Below are 18,050 nucleotides of genomic sequence, written 5' to 3'. Positions count from 1 at the left end.
GAGCAAGAGGGGGCATAGCTTTAAATTGAGGGGTGATAGATATAGGACAGATTTCAGAGGTAGTTTCTTTACTCAGAGAGTAGTAAGGGTATGGAATGCTTTGCCTGCAACGGTAGTAGATTCGCCAACTTTAAGTACATTTAAGTCGTCATTGGACAGGCATATGGACGTACATGGAATAGTGTAGGTTAGATGGGCTTCAGATTCGTATGGCAGGTCGGCGCAACATTGAGAGTCAAAGGGCCTGTACTGCGCTGTAATGTTCTATGTTACTTGTCTAGTGACATTCACAGAAACGTAGATAATAGGAGTAGGAGTAGGCCATTCAGCCCTTCGAGCCTGCTGCACCATCCAACATGATCATCTAACTCAGTGTCCTCTTCCTGTTTTTTTCCCCACATTCCCTTTAACCCTGGGAGATATATCTAACTCCTTCTTGAAACCATTCAATACCTTGGCCTCAACCACCTTCTACGGCAGAGAATTCCACAGGCTCACCTCTCTCTGGCTGAAGGTGTTTCTCCTCATCTCGGTCCTAAACGGTCTACTCCAGTTATCCTTAGACTGTGACTCCCTGGTTCAGGACTCTCCCCGGCCATTGGGAACATCCTTCCTGCGTTTACTCTGTCGAGCCCTGATGGAACTCTTTTCCCACTACACCTCCATTTTTCTCCACTTTCTTCATACTCGCCTCCTGTGCAAGTGCCTTCGTATCTGAGCCTTGTGTTCTCAATTCTTTCACAAGTGGGAACATGCCCTCCATATTAGTAGGAGCAGCCATTTTGACTCCTGAATATACTCCACTGTTCAATAACGAACAAAAGAGAAGCACAGCGCAGAAACAGGCCCTTCGGCCATCCAAGGCTGTGCCGACCATCATGCCCGAACTAAACTAAAAAAACAAACCTTCTGCCCTTATTCGGTCCGTATCACTCTATTGCCTCCCTATTCATGTCACCATCCAGATGCCTCTGAAATATTGCCAACCTGCCTATTTCCACCACCTCTTCTGGTACTGCTTTTCAGGCTCCTACCACTCTCTGTGTGAAAAATGTACTTCACACATCTCCCTTAAATTGACGGCACGGTGGCGCAGTGGTTAGCACTGCTGCCTCACAGCGCCAGGAACCTGGGTTTGATCCCAGCCTCAGGCGACTGTCTGTGTGGAGTTTGCACATTCTTCCCGTGTCTGTTTGGGTTTCCTCCGGGTGCTCTGGTTTCCCCCCCCCGCAGTCCAAAAATGTGCAGGTTAGGTGAATTGGCCACGCTAAATTGCCCAGAGTGCTAGGTGCATTAGTCAGGGGTAAATCTAGGATAGTAGGGGAATGGGTCTGGATGGGTTACTCTTTGGAGGGTTGGTGTGGACTTGTTGGGCCGAAGGGCCTGTTTCCATAGTGTAGGGAATCTAATCTCAATATCCCCCTGTAATTGAAACTTCAACTCTGGGGGGAAAAAGCCTCTCATAATTTTGTCAATGTCTATCAGGTTTCCTCTCAGCCGCTGTTTTCCCAGTGAGAACAATCCTCGTCTTTTTAACCTTTCCTCATAGCCAATACCCTCTCAGCCGCTGTTTTCCCAGTGAGAACAATCCTCGTCTTTTTAACCTTTCCTCATAGGCAACATCCCTGGTGAACCTTCTCCGCACTCTCTCCAAAGCCTCCATATCCCTCTGGTAGTGTGGTGACCAAAACTGCACACTATACTCCAGTACGGCTGACCAGACAGAGATTCAGTTGCGCTGTACGTCCCAATATCTATCAATAATCTGATTCTGAATTGAACATATTCAATGACCCAGCCCCCAGTGCTAACTGGGAATAACAATCCAGACCCTTGTGACCCTCTGATAGAAAATAAATCACCGTCCTCTCAGTTATTAACAGCGATCTCTTATTTTTTTAAGTGTCCCCCTCGTTCTACGTTCCCTCCCAAGGGGAAATGTCCTTGCGTATCTGCTCTGTGATGCTCCCTCCGAATCAATCAGGTCACCTCTCATTCTGCTAAACTCCAGTGAGTACAGACCCGGCCTACACATCCTTAGTTCATAATATTTTCTTACATCGTTCATCTCATATTAATGGTGTGACCAAAGGGAGGTGACCATCTCTAGCAATCCCTATTTCATTCAGTTAGACCGTTTACATAGGCCATTCAGCCCATCAAATCAGCTCCGCCATTTCATGACTGATCTGATAACCCTCAACTCCACTTGCTTGCCTTTTCCCCAAAACCCTTGACTCCCTTACTGATTAAACATCTGTCTTAGCCCTGAGCAAATTTAATGACCTTTCTCTAAAACCCTCTGAGGTAAAGAATTCCACAGACTCACTCCCCTCTGACAGGAGAAAGTCCTCCACATTTCTGTCTTAAACGCACAACACCTTATTCTGAGACCGTACCCTCTGGTCCCAGACTCTCCCACAAGGGGAAACAGCCTCTCTACATCTACCCAATCCAGTCTCCTAAGATTCTTGTGAGTTTGAATAAGGTCTCTTCTCATTCTGCCAAACTCCGAGTCTCGCCCCAGCCTATTCAGTCTCTCAAGATAAGGCAGTCCCTCCAAACTTGGGGCCAACCTGATCATGTTGATACTAATGGCAATGAAGGGACCTGATGAAAGCTTATTCCCAATAATTCCGCTTAAACAAACTCCAGTTCGACACGGACAATTTGAGTCGGACATTGTGACAAGGAGTTGCATTTGTATGGCACCTTTCTTGACCTCAGAGCATCCCAAAGCGTTTCACAGAATATAGTACTTATTGAAATGCAACAATTTGTTGTCATGTAGGTGATAGGATGTGCACAGAATGCAGTATTGCACAATTATGTGCTTCTGAGACTTTATAAAGCTCTAGTTAGGCTCCATTTAGAATACTGTGTCCAGTTATGGGCCCTACACCTCAGGAAGGACATACTGGCACTGAAGCGTGCCCAATGGAGATTCACACGGGTGATCCCTGGAATGGTAGGCCTAACATACGATGAATGGCTGAGGATCCTGGGATTGTATTCATTAGAGTTTAGAAGGTTGAGGGGAGATCTAATAGAAACTTACAAGACAATGCACGGCTTAGAGAGGGTGGACGCTGGCAAGTTGTTTTCGTTAGGCAGGGAGACTAGGACCAATGGGCACAGCCTTAGAATTAGAGAGGGTCAATTTAGAATGGAAATGAGGAGACATTTCTTCAGCCAGAGACTGATGGGCCTGTGGGATTCATTGCCACGGAGCGCAGTGGAGACCAGGATGTTAAATGTCTTCAAGGCAGAGATTGATAAATTCTTGATCTCACAAGTAATTAAGGCGTACTGGGAGAGAGTGGGTAAGTGGAGTTGAAATACCCATCAGCCATGATTAAATGGCCTTACTTCTACCTCTCTGTCTTATGGTCTTAGGGCCCAGATGTCCAGGAGGTGGTGCTGCAGTGATAACATCACCGGGCTCATACAATACCCTACAGTGTGGAAAGAGGCCATACGGCCCATTGAGCCAGCACCAATCCCTCCAAAGAGCAGTCCATGCAAGTCCAGTCCGACCATAAGACTATAAGTCATAGGAGCAGAAATTAGGCCATTCAGCCCATCGACTCTGCTCCACCATTCAATCCTGGGCTGATAAGTTTCTCACCCCCATTCTCTCACTTTCTCCCCATAACCCTTGATCCCTTTGCTACTCAAGAACCTATCTATCTCGGTCTTAAATATACCCAATGACCTGGCCTCCATAGCCTTCTGTGCCAATGAATTACACAGATTCCCCACTCTCTGGCTGAAGAAGTTTCTCCTTATCTCCATTTTGAAGGGTCTTCCCTTTACTCTAAGTTTATATCCTCAGGTCCTAGTCTCTCCTACCAATAGAAACATCTTCCCAGCATCCACTCCATCCAGGCCATTCAGTATTCTGTTTGTTTCAATTAGATTCCCCCCCTCATCCATTGAGTATGAACTCCAGACTTCTCGAACGTCCTCACATGGTAAGCCTAACACTCCTGGGACCATTCTTGTGCACCTCCTCTGAACACGCTCCAGGGCCAGTATGTCCTTCCTGAGATATGGGGCCCAAAACTGCACACAATACTCCAAAGGTGGTCTGACCAGAACCTTATGGGAGTACACCCCTGCTTTTATATTCAAGTTCTCTCAGAATAAATGCCATCATTACATTTGCCTTCCTAACTACTGACTCAACCTGCAAGTTTACTGTGAGAGAGTCCTGGACTAGAACTCCTAAGTCTATTTGTACTTCAGATTTCTCTCCCCATTAAGAAGATAATCCATGTGTCTATTCTTCCTACCAAAGTGCATAACCTCACACTTTCTCACGTTGTACTCCATCCTTCTTTGCCCACTCTCTTAACCTGTCCAAATCCTTCCACAGCCTCCCCACCTCCTCAATGCTACCTGTCCCTCCACCTGCACATCCTTGAACATTACAGACAACTTCCCATGGCTAATCCACTCTAACCTGCACATCTTTGGACTGGGGGAAACCAAAACACCCGGAGGAAACCCATACCGACACAGTGAGAATGTGCAAACTCCACACAGTTGCCCGAGGCTGGAATCGAACCTGGGTCCCTGGTTCTGTGCGGCAGCAGTGCTAATCACTGAGCCACTGTACTGCACTCTAGTAACCCAGAGGCTCCCAATACTCTGAGGACATCAGTTGGAATCCCACCAGGGAAGATGGTGAGATTTGAACTCAATGTTAGCCCTATGTAAGAGGTATTGTAGGAATTTTGTATGTTCCATCCGGTTCACTAATGCTCTTTAGGGAAGTTAATCGATTGTTTTTAACTGGTCTGGCCTACATGTGACTGCAGACCTTGAGTGATCTGGTTGACTCTTAACTATTCTCTGAATTGGCCCTGGCAAGACACTCAGAACAAGGGGTAATTTGACAATAAAGGCTGCTCCAGCTAGGGACACCCACATCCCATGAATAAACCAAAAAAAAAGAAAAGAAAAGCTTTGATGTACTCGGCTTTGGGGCTTACTTCAGCTAAGACCCCAGCAAAAGTCATCCCCCAGTATCCCCCTTCCACTGGGATTGTTTATAACAGACTGAGAGAGACAGGATAAACTCCTCCATTTTCATGGTTCAATCAAGAAGCATATCATTCGTTGCCCAATTAGAACTAACATAAAGATGTCCTACCGTTGAGATGGAGCAATGGTCTATTGTGTTGCTGGAGAAAAAGATGGCATCTTTGGTCAAGACTGAAGCAGCGCGGAGGACGAAGGAGACAAAGAGATTCAAGTGGATGTAATTGCGAGTGCAGTGAAATTTCCTGGGTGAGGTGACAGACAATTTGTTACACGCACGCAGACACACTCAAAACAATGGCCGAATGAACAAAATCTGTAATCGATCAAATCTCATACCTGAAGACTGTGAATATGATGATAGCGATTATCAAGGCGATCGTGGATGTAATATATCCGACTGTGTACCCATTTTTAATGTTGAGATAATAAGTCTTCTGATGTAGGTTTTTAAAAAAGAGAAACATTTTAAATTGTGCACACCGTTGATTGTTCCAACTAAAAGCAGAGCATGTCAATTTTAGCTCAAGTTCACTCTTCAGAAAGCTTTAAGGGAATAGGTAGTTAATTTCCCAAGCCTGATCCATCACTGAGCAAGATCATAGAGTCATAGAGATGTACAGCACAGAAAGAAACCTTTCGGTCCAACTCGTCCATGCTGACCAGATATCCCGACCTAATCTAGTTCCATTTGCCAGCACTTGGCCCATATCCCTCTAAACTCTTCCTATTCATATACCCATCCAGATGCCTCTTAAATGTTGCAATTGTACCAACCTCCACCACTTCCTCTGGCAGCTCATTCCATACACACATCATCCTCTGTGTGAAAGATTTGCCCCTTAGGTCCCTTTTAAATCTTTCCCCTCTAACCCTAAACCTATGCTCTCTAGTTCTGGACTCTCCCACCCCAGGGCAAAGACTTTGTCTATTTACCCTATCCATGCCCCTCATGATTTTATAAACCACAATAACGTCACCCCTCAGCCTCCAACACTCCAGGGAAAACAGCCCCAGCCTATTCAGCCTCTCCCTATTCAACCCTCCAACCCTGGCAACTTCCTTGTAAATCTTTTCTGAACTCTTTTCAATAACATCCTTCCTAAAGGAGGGAGACCAGAATTGAACACATATTCCAAAAGTGTCCTAATCAACGTCCTTACAGCCACAACATGACCTCCCAACTCCTGTACTCAATGCATTGATCAGTAAAGCCAAACATACCAAACACTTTCTTCACTCTCCTATCTATCTGCAACTCTACTTTCAAGGAACTATGAGCCTGCACTCCAAAGTCTCTTTGTTCAGCAACACACCCCCGGACCTTACCATAAACTGTATAAGTCCTGCCCTGATTTGTCTTACCAATGTGCAGCACCTCACATTTATCTGAATTAAACTCCATCTGCCGCACCTTGGCTCATTTGGCCCATCTGATCGAAATCCCGTTGTACTCTGAGGTAATCTTTTTTGGCCATTGTCGATCTGTAACAAACCTCCATCCCCTCATTTTTCCATCTTCCTTCTCCGGATAAAAATCATTTTTTGAAATTGTTAACTGTTTGGAATCTCTTTAAATGGATTGGGCAGATAGATTAGTTCATTCACAGGATGAGGGTGTCGCTGGCTAGTCCAACATTTATTGCCCATCCCTAATTACCCAGAGTGCAGTTCAGAGTCAATCACATTGCTGTGGGTCTGGAGTCACATGTAGGCCAGACCAGGTAAGGATGACAGTTTCCTTCCCTAAAGGACATAAGTGAACCAGATGGATTTTGACAATGGATAAGGGTTTCATAGTCACCATCAGACTCTGAATTCCAGATTTGTTTAGAATTGAAATCACATTGTGCTATTTGCTGTGATGGGATTCGATCTCAGTTCCTCTAGAACATTCCCTGGGTCTCTGGAGTAACATTCCAGCAATGATACCACTGGGTCACTGGAATGACAGTAAGCAAGGACTGGCAGACATTTAACATGGCAACTCACGATTCCCAATGAAACAACACCCCCAGGGACAAAGAACATGTCTAACCTACGGCTAACCCAGGAAGTTAAAAGAAAAAAACGTGTGAGGAGGTGAAAGTCAATGATAATCCTAAAACCTGGGATTAATTCAGCAAAGGAGGACTGAGAAGATAATAAAAACAGAGAAAATAAACAACGTGGGCAAACCACTTAAGGAATCTACAAACTGATTTAAATACATAAAAAGGAAGAGAGTTGTCAAAGTGAACATTCTTTCATGAATCTGGAAGGATGGTTATGGGGAATGAAGAAATGGCAGAGGATTTAAAGAGGTCTTTTGCATCAGTCCCTTTGGTGGTTGCATCAAACATTGCATTAACATTGAAGAATACAGGCATTAAGTACTTGTGGCAAAGATGGATATGTTCTCTGGCCCAGATGGCTTGCACTCTTGGATTCTGAAAGAAGTAGCTACAGAGATAGTGAATGCATTGGTTGTAATTTTTCTTGAATGTCATTGGATTCTAGAGAAGTACCAGAGGATTGTAAAACTGTTAATGGTGTTATCCATATTCAAAAAGCAGGTAACTACAGGCCAGATAACCAAACATTGTTGGAAAATTACTGGGATCAATTAATAAGGAAGCAATGGCAGACCATTTAGAAAATCATAACCTGAACAAGCAGAGTCAGCACGGCTTTGGAAAAGGGAAATTATATCTGACTAATTTCAAGGACGTCTCAACCAGAATGAATAGAGGGGAACCAGTCAATGTGTTGCATTTGGACTTCTAAAAGGAATTTAACACGGTATTTCGCAAAACACTGTTGTAACCATAGTGTTGACGGTAGGATATTGGCATGGAATGAGAATTGGCTTATGGGCAAGAAACAGCGAGTGGGGATCAAGGGTTTCTTTTTCACGTTGGTGACCTGTGGCCAGTGGAGTTCCACAGAGATCAGTGCTGCGACCATTTATAAGATGATCAGAGGATTAGATGGGGTAGACAGTGAAAGTCTTTTTCCTAGGATGATGACGTCAGCATGTACGAGGGGGCATAACTACAAATTGAGGGGTGATAGATTTAAGACAGATGCCAGAGGCAGGTTCTTTACGCAGAGAGTGGTAAGGGCCTGGAATGCCCTACCTGCTAATGTAGTCAACTCAGCCACATGAGGGAGATTTAAACAATCCTTAGATAAGCACATGAATGAGCATTTAAATGGGAGAAAACTGCAGGAAGGCTGCAACACAAAGGGACTTGGGGATACTTGTAAATGAAACACACAGAGCTAGCACATCGGTGCAGCAGGTAATCAGGAAGGGTCATGGAATGTTGGCCCTTATTTCAAGAGGGTTGGAGTATAAGAGTAGGGAGGTTGGGAGGTCATGTTGTGGCTGTACAGGACATTGGTTAGACCACTGTTGGAATATTGCGTGCAATTCTGGATGAGAGGGGAAAGATATAAAAGAGACCTAAGGGGCAACCTTTTCACACAGAGGGTGGCACATGTATGGAATGAGCTGCCAGAGGATGTTGTGGAGGCTGGTACAGTTGTAGCATTTAAGAGGCATTTGGATGGGTATATGAATAGGAAGGGTTTGGAGGGAAATGGGCCGGGTGCTGGCAGGTGGGACTAGATTGGGTTGGGATATCTGGTCGGCATGGACGGGTTGGACTGAAGGGTCTGTTTCCATGCTGTACATCTCTATGACTCTAAGTCTTACTGAAACTGTACAAGGTGCTGGGGAGACCACATCTGGAACACTGTGAGCAGCTTGGTTCCCCGTATTCAAGTAAAGGTATTATTTCATTGGAGGCAAATATGCATTTGAATCCCACGGTGGCAAATAGTGAAATTTGAATCAAGGAAAATCTGGAGTTAGACGTGAGACTAATGGTGACCATGTAACACCAACTGTCTATTGTTGTTCAAAATTTAAAAAATCTGGTTCACTTAATATCCTCTGGAGAGGGAAATCTGCCATCCTTACTCAGTTTGCAGAATATGTGACTCCAGACCCACAGCCTGATGGTTGGATGCCCCTCACTTGCCCAATTCAAGGGGCAATTAGGTATGGCTAACTAATTGCAGCCCAGCCAGTGATGCCCATATCCCATGACTGAATGAAAATCTAGGTGCAGCTGGGTCACATAGGGTGGTAGGATAGTCAAAATGTCATCCTTTTGAGGAACAGGCCACTCAGCTGGAGGATAGGGGCCATTCCTGCATTGAAAGGAGAGACAGGAACCTCATATGAGGCCAGTAGGTGACCTTACAGTTTCCCGTTCTCACACGCACTCATTATCACCTCCTCACAGGAGGATGACATCTCTATATAGTAACTCTTTTAAATCTTTCCCCTCTCACCTTAAACCTACATCCTCTAGTTCTGAACTCCCCCACTCCAGGGAAAAGACCTTGTGTATTCAGGCAAAAGTGAGGACTTCAGATGCTGAAGATCACAAGTCTAGGGTTTCCTGATGAAGGGCTTTTGCCCGAAACATCGATTTTTCTGCTCCTCGGCTGCTGCCTGACCTGCCTGTTTTTCCAGCTCCACTCTAATCTAGACCTTGTCTATTCACCCTATACATGCCCCGCCCCCCATGATTTTATAAACCAGTATAAGGTCACCTCTCAGCCTCCGACACTCCAGGGAAAACACCCCCAGCCTATTCAGCCTTTCCCTAAAGCTCAAACCCTGTGTAGGAATGTTCTGCGCATGGTGTGCCCACACAGATCACTGCACTGGGAGCCTGGTTCTGCCTGATTTTTTTTCAGTTCCCGCAATAGAGAATCAGTCATTCTTTTGAAAGATTGTAAGATGATTTGCATCAGTTGGTGACTGGGAGCAAATTGGCACAGAGTTAGCTCAAACACAAGAAACATAGAAGGGGGGAGTGATTGAATAATGTGTTTATGCAAAGGATTGTTGATCTAAGTGATCACAACTGTTGAAGTCACCCAACTGTAGGATTACAAAGTGATACTGACAATTACTTCCGTAAACAAATGAAAGTGGGCTGGAGAAGTATGGTAAATACAATTATGGCGCACAGTCAAAGAAGCAAAGCAGTGAATAGCCATCACGGGAAAGCAAGCAAGTGGGAGTGAGTCCAAACTGTCAAAGGAATTGCAGTAAATTGTGAAACTGAATTAGTTTATTAAAAAAAAGCATATCCAATGATAATGGGGAGGCTGTGGTCTCGTTGTATTTTTCTCAAACTAGTAATCCAGAGACCCGCTGTGTGACCTGGTCAGAGAGGACACAGGTTCCTATTCCCACCACAACACCAGGGATAATTTCAATTCAATTCATTAAATCAATGGTTAGCCGCAATAATAGTGACTGTGCAACCACTTTTGGCTTTTTGGAGAAAAATTCCTCGACTTCACCCATGTCCTTTACTGAAGGAAATTTGCCACCTTTCGCCAGTCTGACCTCCGTGTGACCCCAGACCTACAGCAATGCTATAGAGTCTTAATGCCCTGAAGTATTATGAGGTGGACAAAATCCACTGTGCCTGTATCTGCACGATGGTCTGCTCTGGCTGTATTGTACAGCGCTGATATCCTGCCCTTTCCCCTTATCCTTCTGCAGCAATTCTATCCAAAGCATCATCCAATGTCCCTCTTGAAGGCCTCAGTTGAACCTGCCTCCACCACATTTCCAGGCTGTGTATTCCACACCCTCACTACTTGCTGGGTGAGGAAGGTGTTTTTCCCTCCCGCTGTCCTTGCTTCGTTTGGACATCATTTTAAATCTGTGTCCTCTTGGTTTTTCTCGCCTTTCATGAGAGGGGACAGTTTAAGCGTATCTACTCTACAGAGCGAGAGAATCATGAAGCATGGAAAAAGACCAACCAGTCTGTGCTGGTCACGTTTCCCAAACTAAACTGGTTCCACTTGCCGGCCCCTTGGGGCCATACCCCTTTATAACTTCATGCACTTGTCTTTTTAATGGTGCGACTGTCCCTGCATCTATCGCTTCCTCCGGCAGGTCATTCCGCACATGAACCAGCCTCTGTGTGAAAAGGTTTCCTTTTTAAATCTTTCTCCTCTCACATTTAAACCTATGCCCTCTAGTTCTGAACTCGCCCCTTCCCCAAGGAAAAGACCTTCGCTGTTCACCTTATCTTTATTCCTCACGATTTCATAAACCTCTATCAGGTCACTTCCTGGCGCTCCAATGAAAAAAATCCCAGCCTCTCCTTATTACTCCAACGCCAACCCTCCAGTCCCGGTAACAACCCTGGTAATCTTGCCTACGTCCTTTCCAAATCAAAATACCCCTCGTCACAGGGTGACCACCACTCATCATTTTAAAAACCTCTCTCCAATCTTTTCCCAAAGTTCTTCTTTTTAGGAAGTCCAGTACCAACCTCTTCAATCTATCCTCAGCACTGAAGTTTCTCATCTCGAGAGCTGCTTCCTCCAATGTATTCAAATCTTTTCTCTATGGTGCCCACAAGTGTATACAATATCCCAGTCAAGGTCTTTTCAAGTATCATTGCACTTGTACACTATTTTCCCCTTAATAAAGCCGAGGACACATAGGGTCATAAGAAATAGGAACAGGAATAGACCATCTGGCCCCTCAAGCCCCTCAATACGGAGATATGGCATTGAGGGTGAGTTGGAGGTTTGGATTAGGAATTGGCTGGATGGAAGAAGACAGAGGGTAGTAGGTGATGGCGTACTGCGCTGTATTCTTCTATGTTCTATGTTCTATGTAAGCCTGCTCCACCATTCAATAGGATCGAGATGTAGGTTTGCTCACTGAGCTGGAAGGTACATTTTCAGATGTTTTGTCACCCTACTAGGTAACTAGTATCAAAACATTTGGAAATGAACCTTCCAGCTCAGTGAGCAAACCTACATCCAGAACCTCAACCTGAGCTACAAATCTTCTCAAAACTTGCTAATTCAACAGGATCATGGTTGATCAAACATTCCTCACGTTCACTCTCTCCCATCCTTTCCCCGTAACTCCTGATTCCCCGACTGATCAACAATCTCTCCATCTCAGCCTTGAATATACACAAGGAATCTGCCCCCATAGCTCTCTGTTAGACAAGCAGGAGGCCGGAAGAACACAGCAAGCCAGGGCAGCGTCAGGAGGCGGAGGACTCAACTACCAGTCCTGAAGAAGGGTTAATACCCAAAACGTTGACTTCCCCACCTCCTGATGCTGCCTGGCTTACTGTGTTCTTCCAGCCTCCTGCTTGTCCATTTTGGATTCCAGCATCTACAGTGTCTTATTTTGACTTCTGTGGCAAGACATTCAAAAGACTCAGTCGGGTGTCATATTGGAGCTGTATGGGACATTGGTGAGGCCATTTTTAGAATACTGCATTCAATTCTGGTCTTCCTGCTATTGAACTTGAAAGGGTTCAGAAAAGATTTACAAGGATGTTGCCAGGGTTGGAGGGTTTGAGCTATAGGGAGAGGCTGAACAGGCTGGGGCTGTGTTCCCTGGAGCGTTGGAGGCTGAGGGGTGACCTTATAGAGGTTTATAAAATCATGAGGGGCATGGATAGGATAAATTGACAAACATTTGGAAATGAACCTTCCAGCTCAGTGAGCAAACCTACATCCAGAACCTCAACCTGAGCTACAAATCTTCTCAAAACTTGCTAATTCAACAGGATCATGGTTGATCCAACATTCCTCACGTTCACTCTCTCCCATCCTTTCCCCATAACTCCTGATTCCCTGACTGATCAACAATCTCTCCATCTCAGCCTTGAATATACACAAGGACTCTACCCCCATAGCTCTCTGTTAGACAAGCAGGAGGCCGGAAGAACACAGCAAGCTAGGGCAGCGTCAGGAGGCGGAGGACTCAACTACCAGTCCTGAAGAAGGGTTAATACCCAAAACGTTGACTTCCCCACCTCCTGATGCAGCCTGGCTTACTGTGTTCTTCCAGCCTCCTGCTTGTCCATTTTGGATTCCAGCACCTACAGTGTCTTATTTTGACTTCTGTGGCAAGACATTCAAAAGACTCAGTCGGGTGTCATATTGGAGCTGTATGGGACATTGGTGAGGCCATTTTTAGAATACTGCATTCAATTCTGGTCTTCCTGCTATTGAACTTGACAGGGTTCAGAAAAGATTTACATGAGTGTTGCCAGGGTTGGAGGGTTTGAGCTATAGGGAGAGGCTAAACAGGCTGGGGCTGTGTTCCCTGGAGCGTTGGAGGCTGAGGGGTGACCTTATAAAGGTTTATAAAATCATGAGGGGCATGGATAGGGTAAACAGACAAGATCTTTTCCCTGGGGTGGGGGAGTCCAGAACTAGAGGGCGTAGGTTTAGGGTGAGAGGGGAAAGATATAAAAGAGACCTAAGGGCAACTTTGTTGCACTGAGGTGTGTGAATAGAATGAGCTGCCAGAGGAAGTGGTGAGGGGCTGTGAGCTGAGGGGGTGGTGAGATAAATGGGAGGGGGCCCCCTCGGCTCCCAGCCTCATTCCTGAGGAAGGGCTTTTGCCTGAAACGTCAATTCTCCTGCTCCTCGGACGCTGCCTGACCTGCCGTGCTTTTCCAGCACCACACTCTCGACTCTGAGTATCAAGCATCTGCAGTCCTCACGTCCGCCTGGAGGAAGTGGTGGAGGTTGGTACAATGACAACATTTAAAAGGAATCTGGACGGGTATATGAATAGGAAGGGTTTGGAGGGACATGGGCTGGGTGCTGGCAAATGGAAAGAGGTCAGATTGGGACATCTGGTCAGCACTGGCAAGTTGGAGCAAAGGATCTGTTTCTGTGCCGTATGACTCTATAACTCGAAGAAATTCCTCCTCATCTCAGTCTTAAATTGCTGCCCCTTTGTTCTGAGACTACTCCCTCTGCTCCTAAACTCTCCAATGGGGAGAAACATCCTCTCAGCATTTATCCTGTCGTGCTCTGAAGTATCCCATATGTTTTAACGAGATCACCTCTCACGCTCCTGAACTCCAGTGAATGGAGAGCCAACCTGTTTCGCCCTACTGCCCTCTCCCCATCCTGCCACCTTTAATGATCCATGCACATATCCACCCAACTCCCTCTGCTCCTGCTTCTTCCTAACTGCCCTCTGAAATGGGCGAGCAACCCACTCAATTTGAGTCATTCAGGCATGGGCGATAAACAACCCCCCCCGCCCCGCCACACTTCATCAAAAAAAAAATAACGATGAGCCTCGGAGAATAAACAACCCTCCTGGACTAAATTTGTAAGGGTCTTCTGATGTTCAGAATTCACGTGCTGTAGCTGCGTAATAAAGGCTGCGAACAAGAAATGCCTAAACACCACATGCACACACCAGGTTACTACTGAATCCATTGGAGAGTTCTTTCGGAAGTTCGCAAGTCTCATTGAAGTCCGGAATAAGATTGCTCCAGCCATGTTCTGTGCACTTGCGGTATATCACGCCAGTGAAATCTAAACAAAAAAAACCAAATGGATGAAGGCTGAAGTAACAGTGAGATTGAATTTAATGCTGGCAAGGTAAAACATACAGAACGAAACTAATATGGAGGCATCAAGCTTTTTTATTTTCATAAGATAACTTCCGCCTTTAGATTAGATTACTTTACAGTGTGGAAACAGGCCCTTCAGCCCAACAAGCCCACACCGACCCGCCGAAGCACAACCCACCCAGGCCCTTTCCCCTACATTTACCCCTTCACCTAACACTACGGGCAATTTAGCATAGTCAATTCACCCTAACCCGCACATCTTTGAACTGTGGGAGGAAACCGGAGCACCCGGGGGAAACCCACGCAGACACGGGGAGAATGTGCATACTCCACACAGAGAGTCGCCTGAGGCGGGAATTGAACCCGGGTCTCTGGCGCTGTGAGGCAGCAGTGCTAATCACCATGCCGCCTTTATTTTGCTGTCAAAGCGATTTGTGACTGGGTCATGAGTGGCCATGAGCTCCCTTACACTTTGGAGTCCATGGTGAGACAGTATTGTGGACAGAGATCCCCTCCGGTCCCTGTACTATGTCCTTGGGCACATTCAAAGAGAATCAGAACTCTGTTTCAGAGTTTTCAACATGACCGGTGCAGCTAAAATATAGCATGTAAGAGAAAATAAAGAAGGATTTGTTTTTATAAAGTGTTTCGTAAAACCACCAGCTATCACAGAACAAAATACAGTCAATAAGGTACATTCGGAATGGAGCTTGCAACGGAGTAAAGTACTTCAAACCATTTTACCACCATGAAACCTCGAGATCAGTCAATCTTGTGTCTTCACCAATATTTAGTTTCAACATCCCAGAATACAGCAGCCCGCTTGATTGGCACCTTATCCATCACCTTAAACATCCACTCCCTCCACCACTGACACTCATTAGCAGCAGTGTGGACCATCTACAAGATGCACTGCAGGAATTCACAGCTGCTCCCAAACTCATGACCATTTCCATCTCGAAGAACAAGGACAGCAACACATGGGAACACCACCAGCTGCAAATTCCCCTCTAAGCCACACTCCATTCTGACTTAGAAATACGTCAGCTGTTCTCGCACTGTTGCTGGGTCAAAGTTTTGGAATTCCCTCCGTAATGGCGTTGTGGGTCTGCCTACAGCAGGAGGACCGCAGCAGTTCAAGAAGGTAGCTCACCCCACCTTCTCAAGGCCAATTAGTGATGGATAATAAATATTGGCCAGTTAGTGATGTGCATGTCCCATCAGTGAATTAAAAAGAATATTCTGCTCATTACCACCAATCCCATCAATACTCTCTTTAATCAACTGAATTCCAACATACATTCTTATTATTATCCACAATAGCAAGATGTTAATACTCTCTCCATCCATAGAACCATCACTAAATTCTACTGGATCATAGTTAAGTGCCTCATTAATAAGACAAATTACCATACCACCACCATTAGTTTCAGGCTATTCCCACAATCCACTAAACACTGAACAGTTTTCCTGATATTTGGAATGGCAGTTTGGCTTCCATCAGACTAACCTGGTTCTAATTCTACTCTCACAGCACATTCCAAACCCTCGATTACTTCCATGTATAAGCAAAAGGGCAGTAGATACATGGGAACACCAGCATCTGCAAGTTCCCCTCCAAGTCACACATCCCAACTTGGAAATATATCACCATTCCTTCAGTGTCTCTGGGTCATAATCCTGGAATTCCCCTCCCTAAGGGCATTGTGGGTCAACCCACAGCAGGCGGACTGCAGCGGTTCAAGAAGGCAGCTCACCCCCACCTTCTCAAGGGGGCAACTAGGGACGGGTAATAAATGCTGGGCCCAGCCAGCCACGCCCAGATGAATGATTAAAGGAAGAAAGAACCCAAGCTGGAGCCATCACCAGCTTTACAGGATGAATCTCACAGGCCAGCAAGTGACTGCTTAACTCTCACTATGACAGCTCTTTCAAAAGATCTGCCCAGAGTTGGATTACTGTTCTGCTGCTCATTGAAATGAAGATTAGGACATGCTACCAACAGAAGAAAATGCTTACTTCTCTTCACTGAAGGAGGGTCCCCAAGATTCGGACAGGGCCTGCTGACTACTTCCCCGATCGCAGTTGAGGGCCAACAGATCAAAGTTCTCCATTCCCAAAGGCAACCTGCAGAGTGGGAACCACAGAAACGTCAGAGCCTCAAGGTAAGTGTCATTCCTCCAATGTTACCTCAAGAGCATTTACAGACTCCCCTTCACCAAAGGAAGGTAATGGCCCAGTGGTATTATCACTGCGCTGTTAATCACAAGGCCTCCAGTAACATTCTGGGGACCTGAGTTTGAATCTTGCCAGGGCAGGTGGTGGAATTTGAATTCAGTACAAATCTGGAATTCAGAGTCAGTTGATGGAAAAAAAAAACCATCTGGTTCACTCATGTCCTTTAGGGAAGGAAGCTGCCATCTTTACCAGGTCTGGCCTACATGTGACTCCAGACCCACAGCCATGTGGCTGACCCTTAACTGCTCTCGGGGCAATAAATGCTGTTCCAGCCAGTGTGGTCCTCATCCTGTGAACAAATAAAAAAAGTTGCCAATGTCTCATACAAGGTCAAATCTTCTAAAGAAAGCTCCCTGAGCTGAGACTCTTTACCCACCTTCCTTCGACCATGTGAATTTGAGTTATTATTGTCACATGTACTGAGATACAGTGAAAAGTATTGTTTTGTGTGCTATTATACCTTACACAAGTCCATCGGGGCAATAGAATAGACTGCAGAATACAGTGTTACAGCTACAGAGAAGATGCAGAGAAAGATTAACCATGAGAGGTCCGTTCAAAAATCTGTTGTTCTGTCGTGTTCATTACAGCGAATCCTCAGCTCAGAATATTCAGAGTTGAGCCATTTTGCTGACAAACCGCACAGTGATGTTTCAGTGATGGAAGCTCAGTACTGTCACCAGAGAACTGAACCCATTTCAAAATAATGTTCCTGCGCCCCGTTGAGAATTTGTCAAGGAATATTTTTGCTTCTTAGGATGACGCTTTGGTTTTCAAGGACTCCCTTTCCACTCAAATGGACTCCTTCATCCTTTACAATGCACCCACCTAATAATAAAGCCATCTGCATTGCGTTGATGTAATGGGATATTTAGACTCATTGTTGTGGTTCTGTTCGCCGAGCTGGGAATTTGTGTTGCAGAAGTTTTGTCCCCTGTCTAGGTGACATCCTCAGTGCTTGGGATCCTCCTGTGAAGCGCTTCTGTGATGTTTCCTCCGGTGTTTATAGTGGCCTGTCCCTGCCGTTTCCGTTGTCAGTTCCAGCTGTCCGCTGCAGTGGCCGGTATATTGGGTCCAGGTCGATGTGTTTGTTGATAGAATCTGTGGATGAGTGGCATGCCTCTAGGAATTCCCTGACTGTTCTCTGTTTGGCTTGTCCTATAATAATAGTTTTGTACCAGTCGAACTCATGTTGCTTGTCATCTGCGTGTGTGGCTACTAAGGATAGCTGGTCATGTCGTTTCGTGGCTAGTTGGTGTTCATGGATGTGGACCGTTAGCTGTCTTCCTGTTTGTCCTATGTAGTGTTTTGTGCAGTCCTTGCATGGGA

General features: G+C 45.6%; 1 protein-coding gene across 2 annotated transcripts in view; it reads right to left on the bottom strand.

Annotated features, from left to right (window-relative positions):
* Positions 1-18,050, bottom strand: part of LOC122550160 (vasoactive intestinal polypeptide receptor 1-like) — a 94,125-nt gene that overhangs the window by 35,629 nt on the left and 40,446 nt on the right. The window contains exons 3-6 of one of the 2 annotated variants that reach the window (XM_043690843.1): positions 16,503-16,610; positions 14,327-14,445; positions 5,386-5,483; positions 5,159-5,291 (exon numbers count right to left, since the gene is read on the bottom strand). In XM_043690843.1, coding sequence (XP_043546778.1) covers positions 5,159-5,291; positions 5,386-5,483; positions 14,327-14,445; positions 16,503-16,610 — 458 coding nt within the window. The remainder of the gene's footprint in view (positions 1-5,158; positions 5,292-5,385; positions 5,484-14,326; positions 14,446-16,502; positions 16,611-18,050) is intronic. The other variant, XM_043690844.1, reaches the window with a different exon arrangement.

The sequence above is a fragment of the Chiloscyllium plagiosum genome, chromosome 5 (genome assembly GCF_004010195.1).
Source record: "Chiloscyllium plagiosum isolate BGI_BamShark_2017 chromosome 5, ASM401019v2, whole genome shotgun sequence".
In the NCBI taxonomy this organism is placed as follows: Eukaryota; Metazoa; Chordata; class Chondrichthyes; order Orectolobiformes; family Hemiscylliidae; genus Chiloscyllium; species Chiloscyllium plagiosum.
The sequence above is the reverse complement of the archived record's forward strand: the minus strand, read 5'-3'. Positions and strand labels throughout refer to the sequence as shown.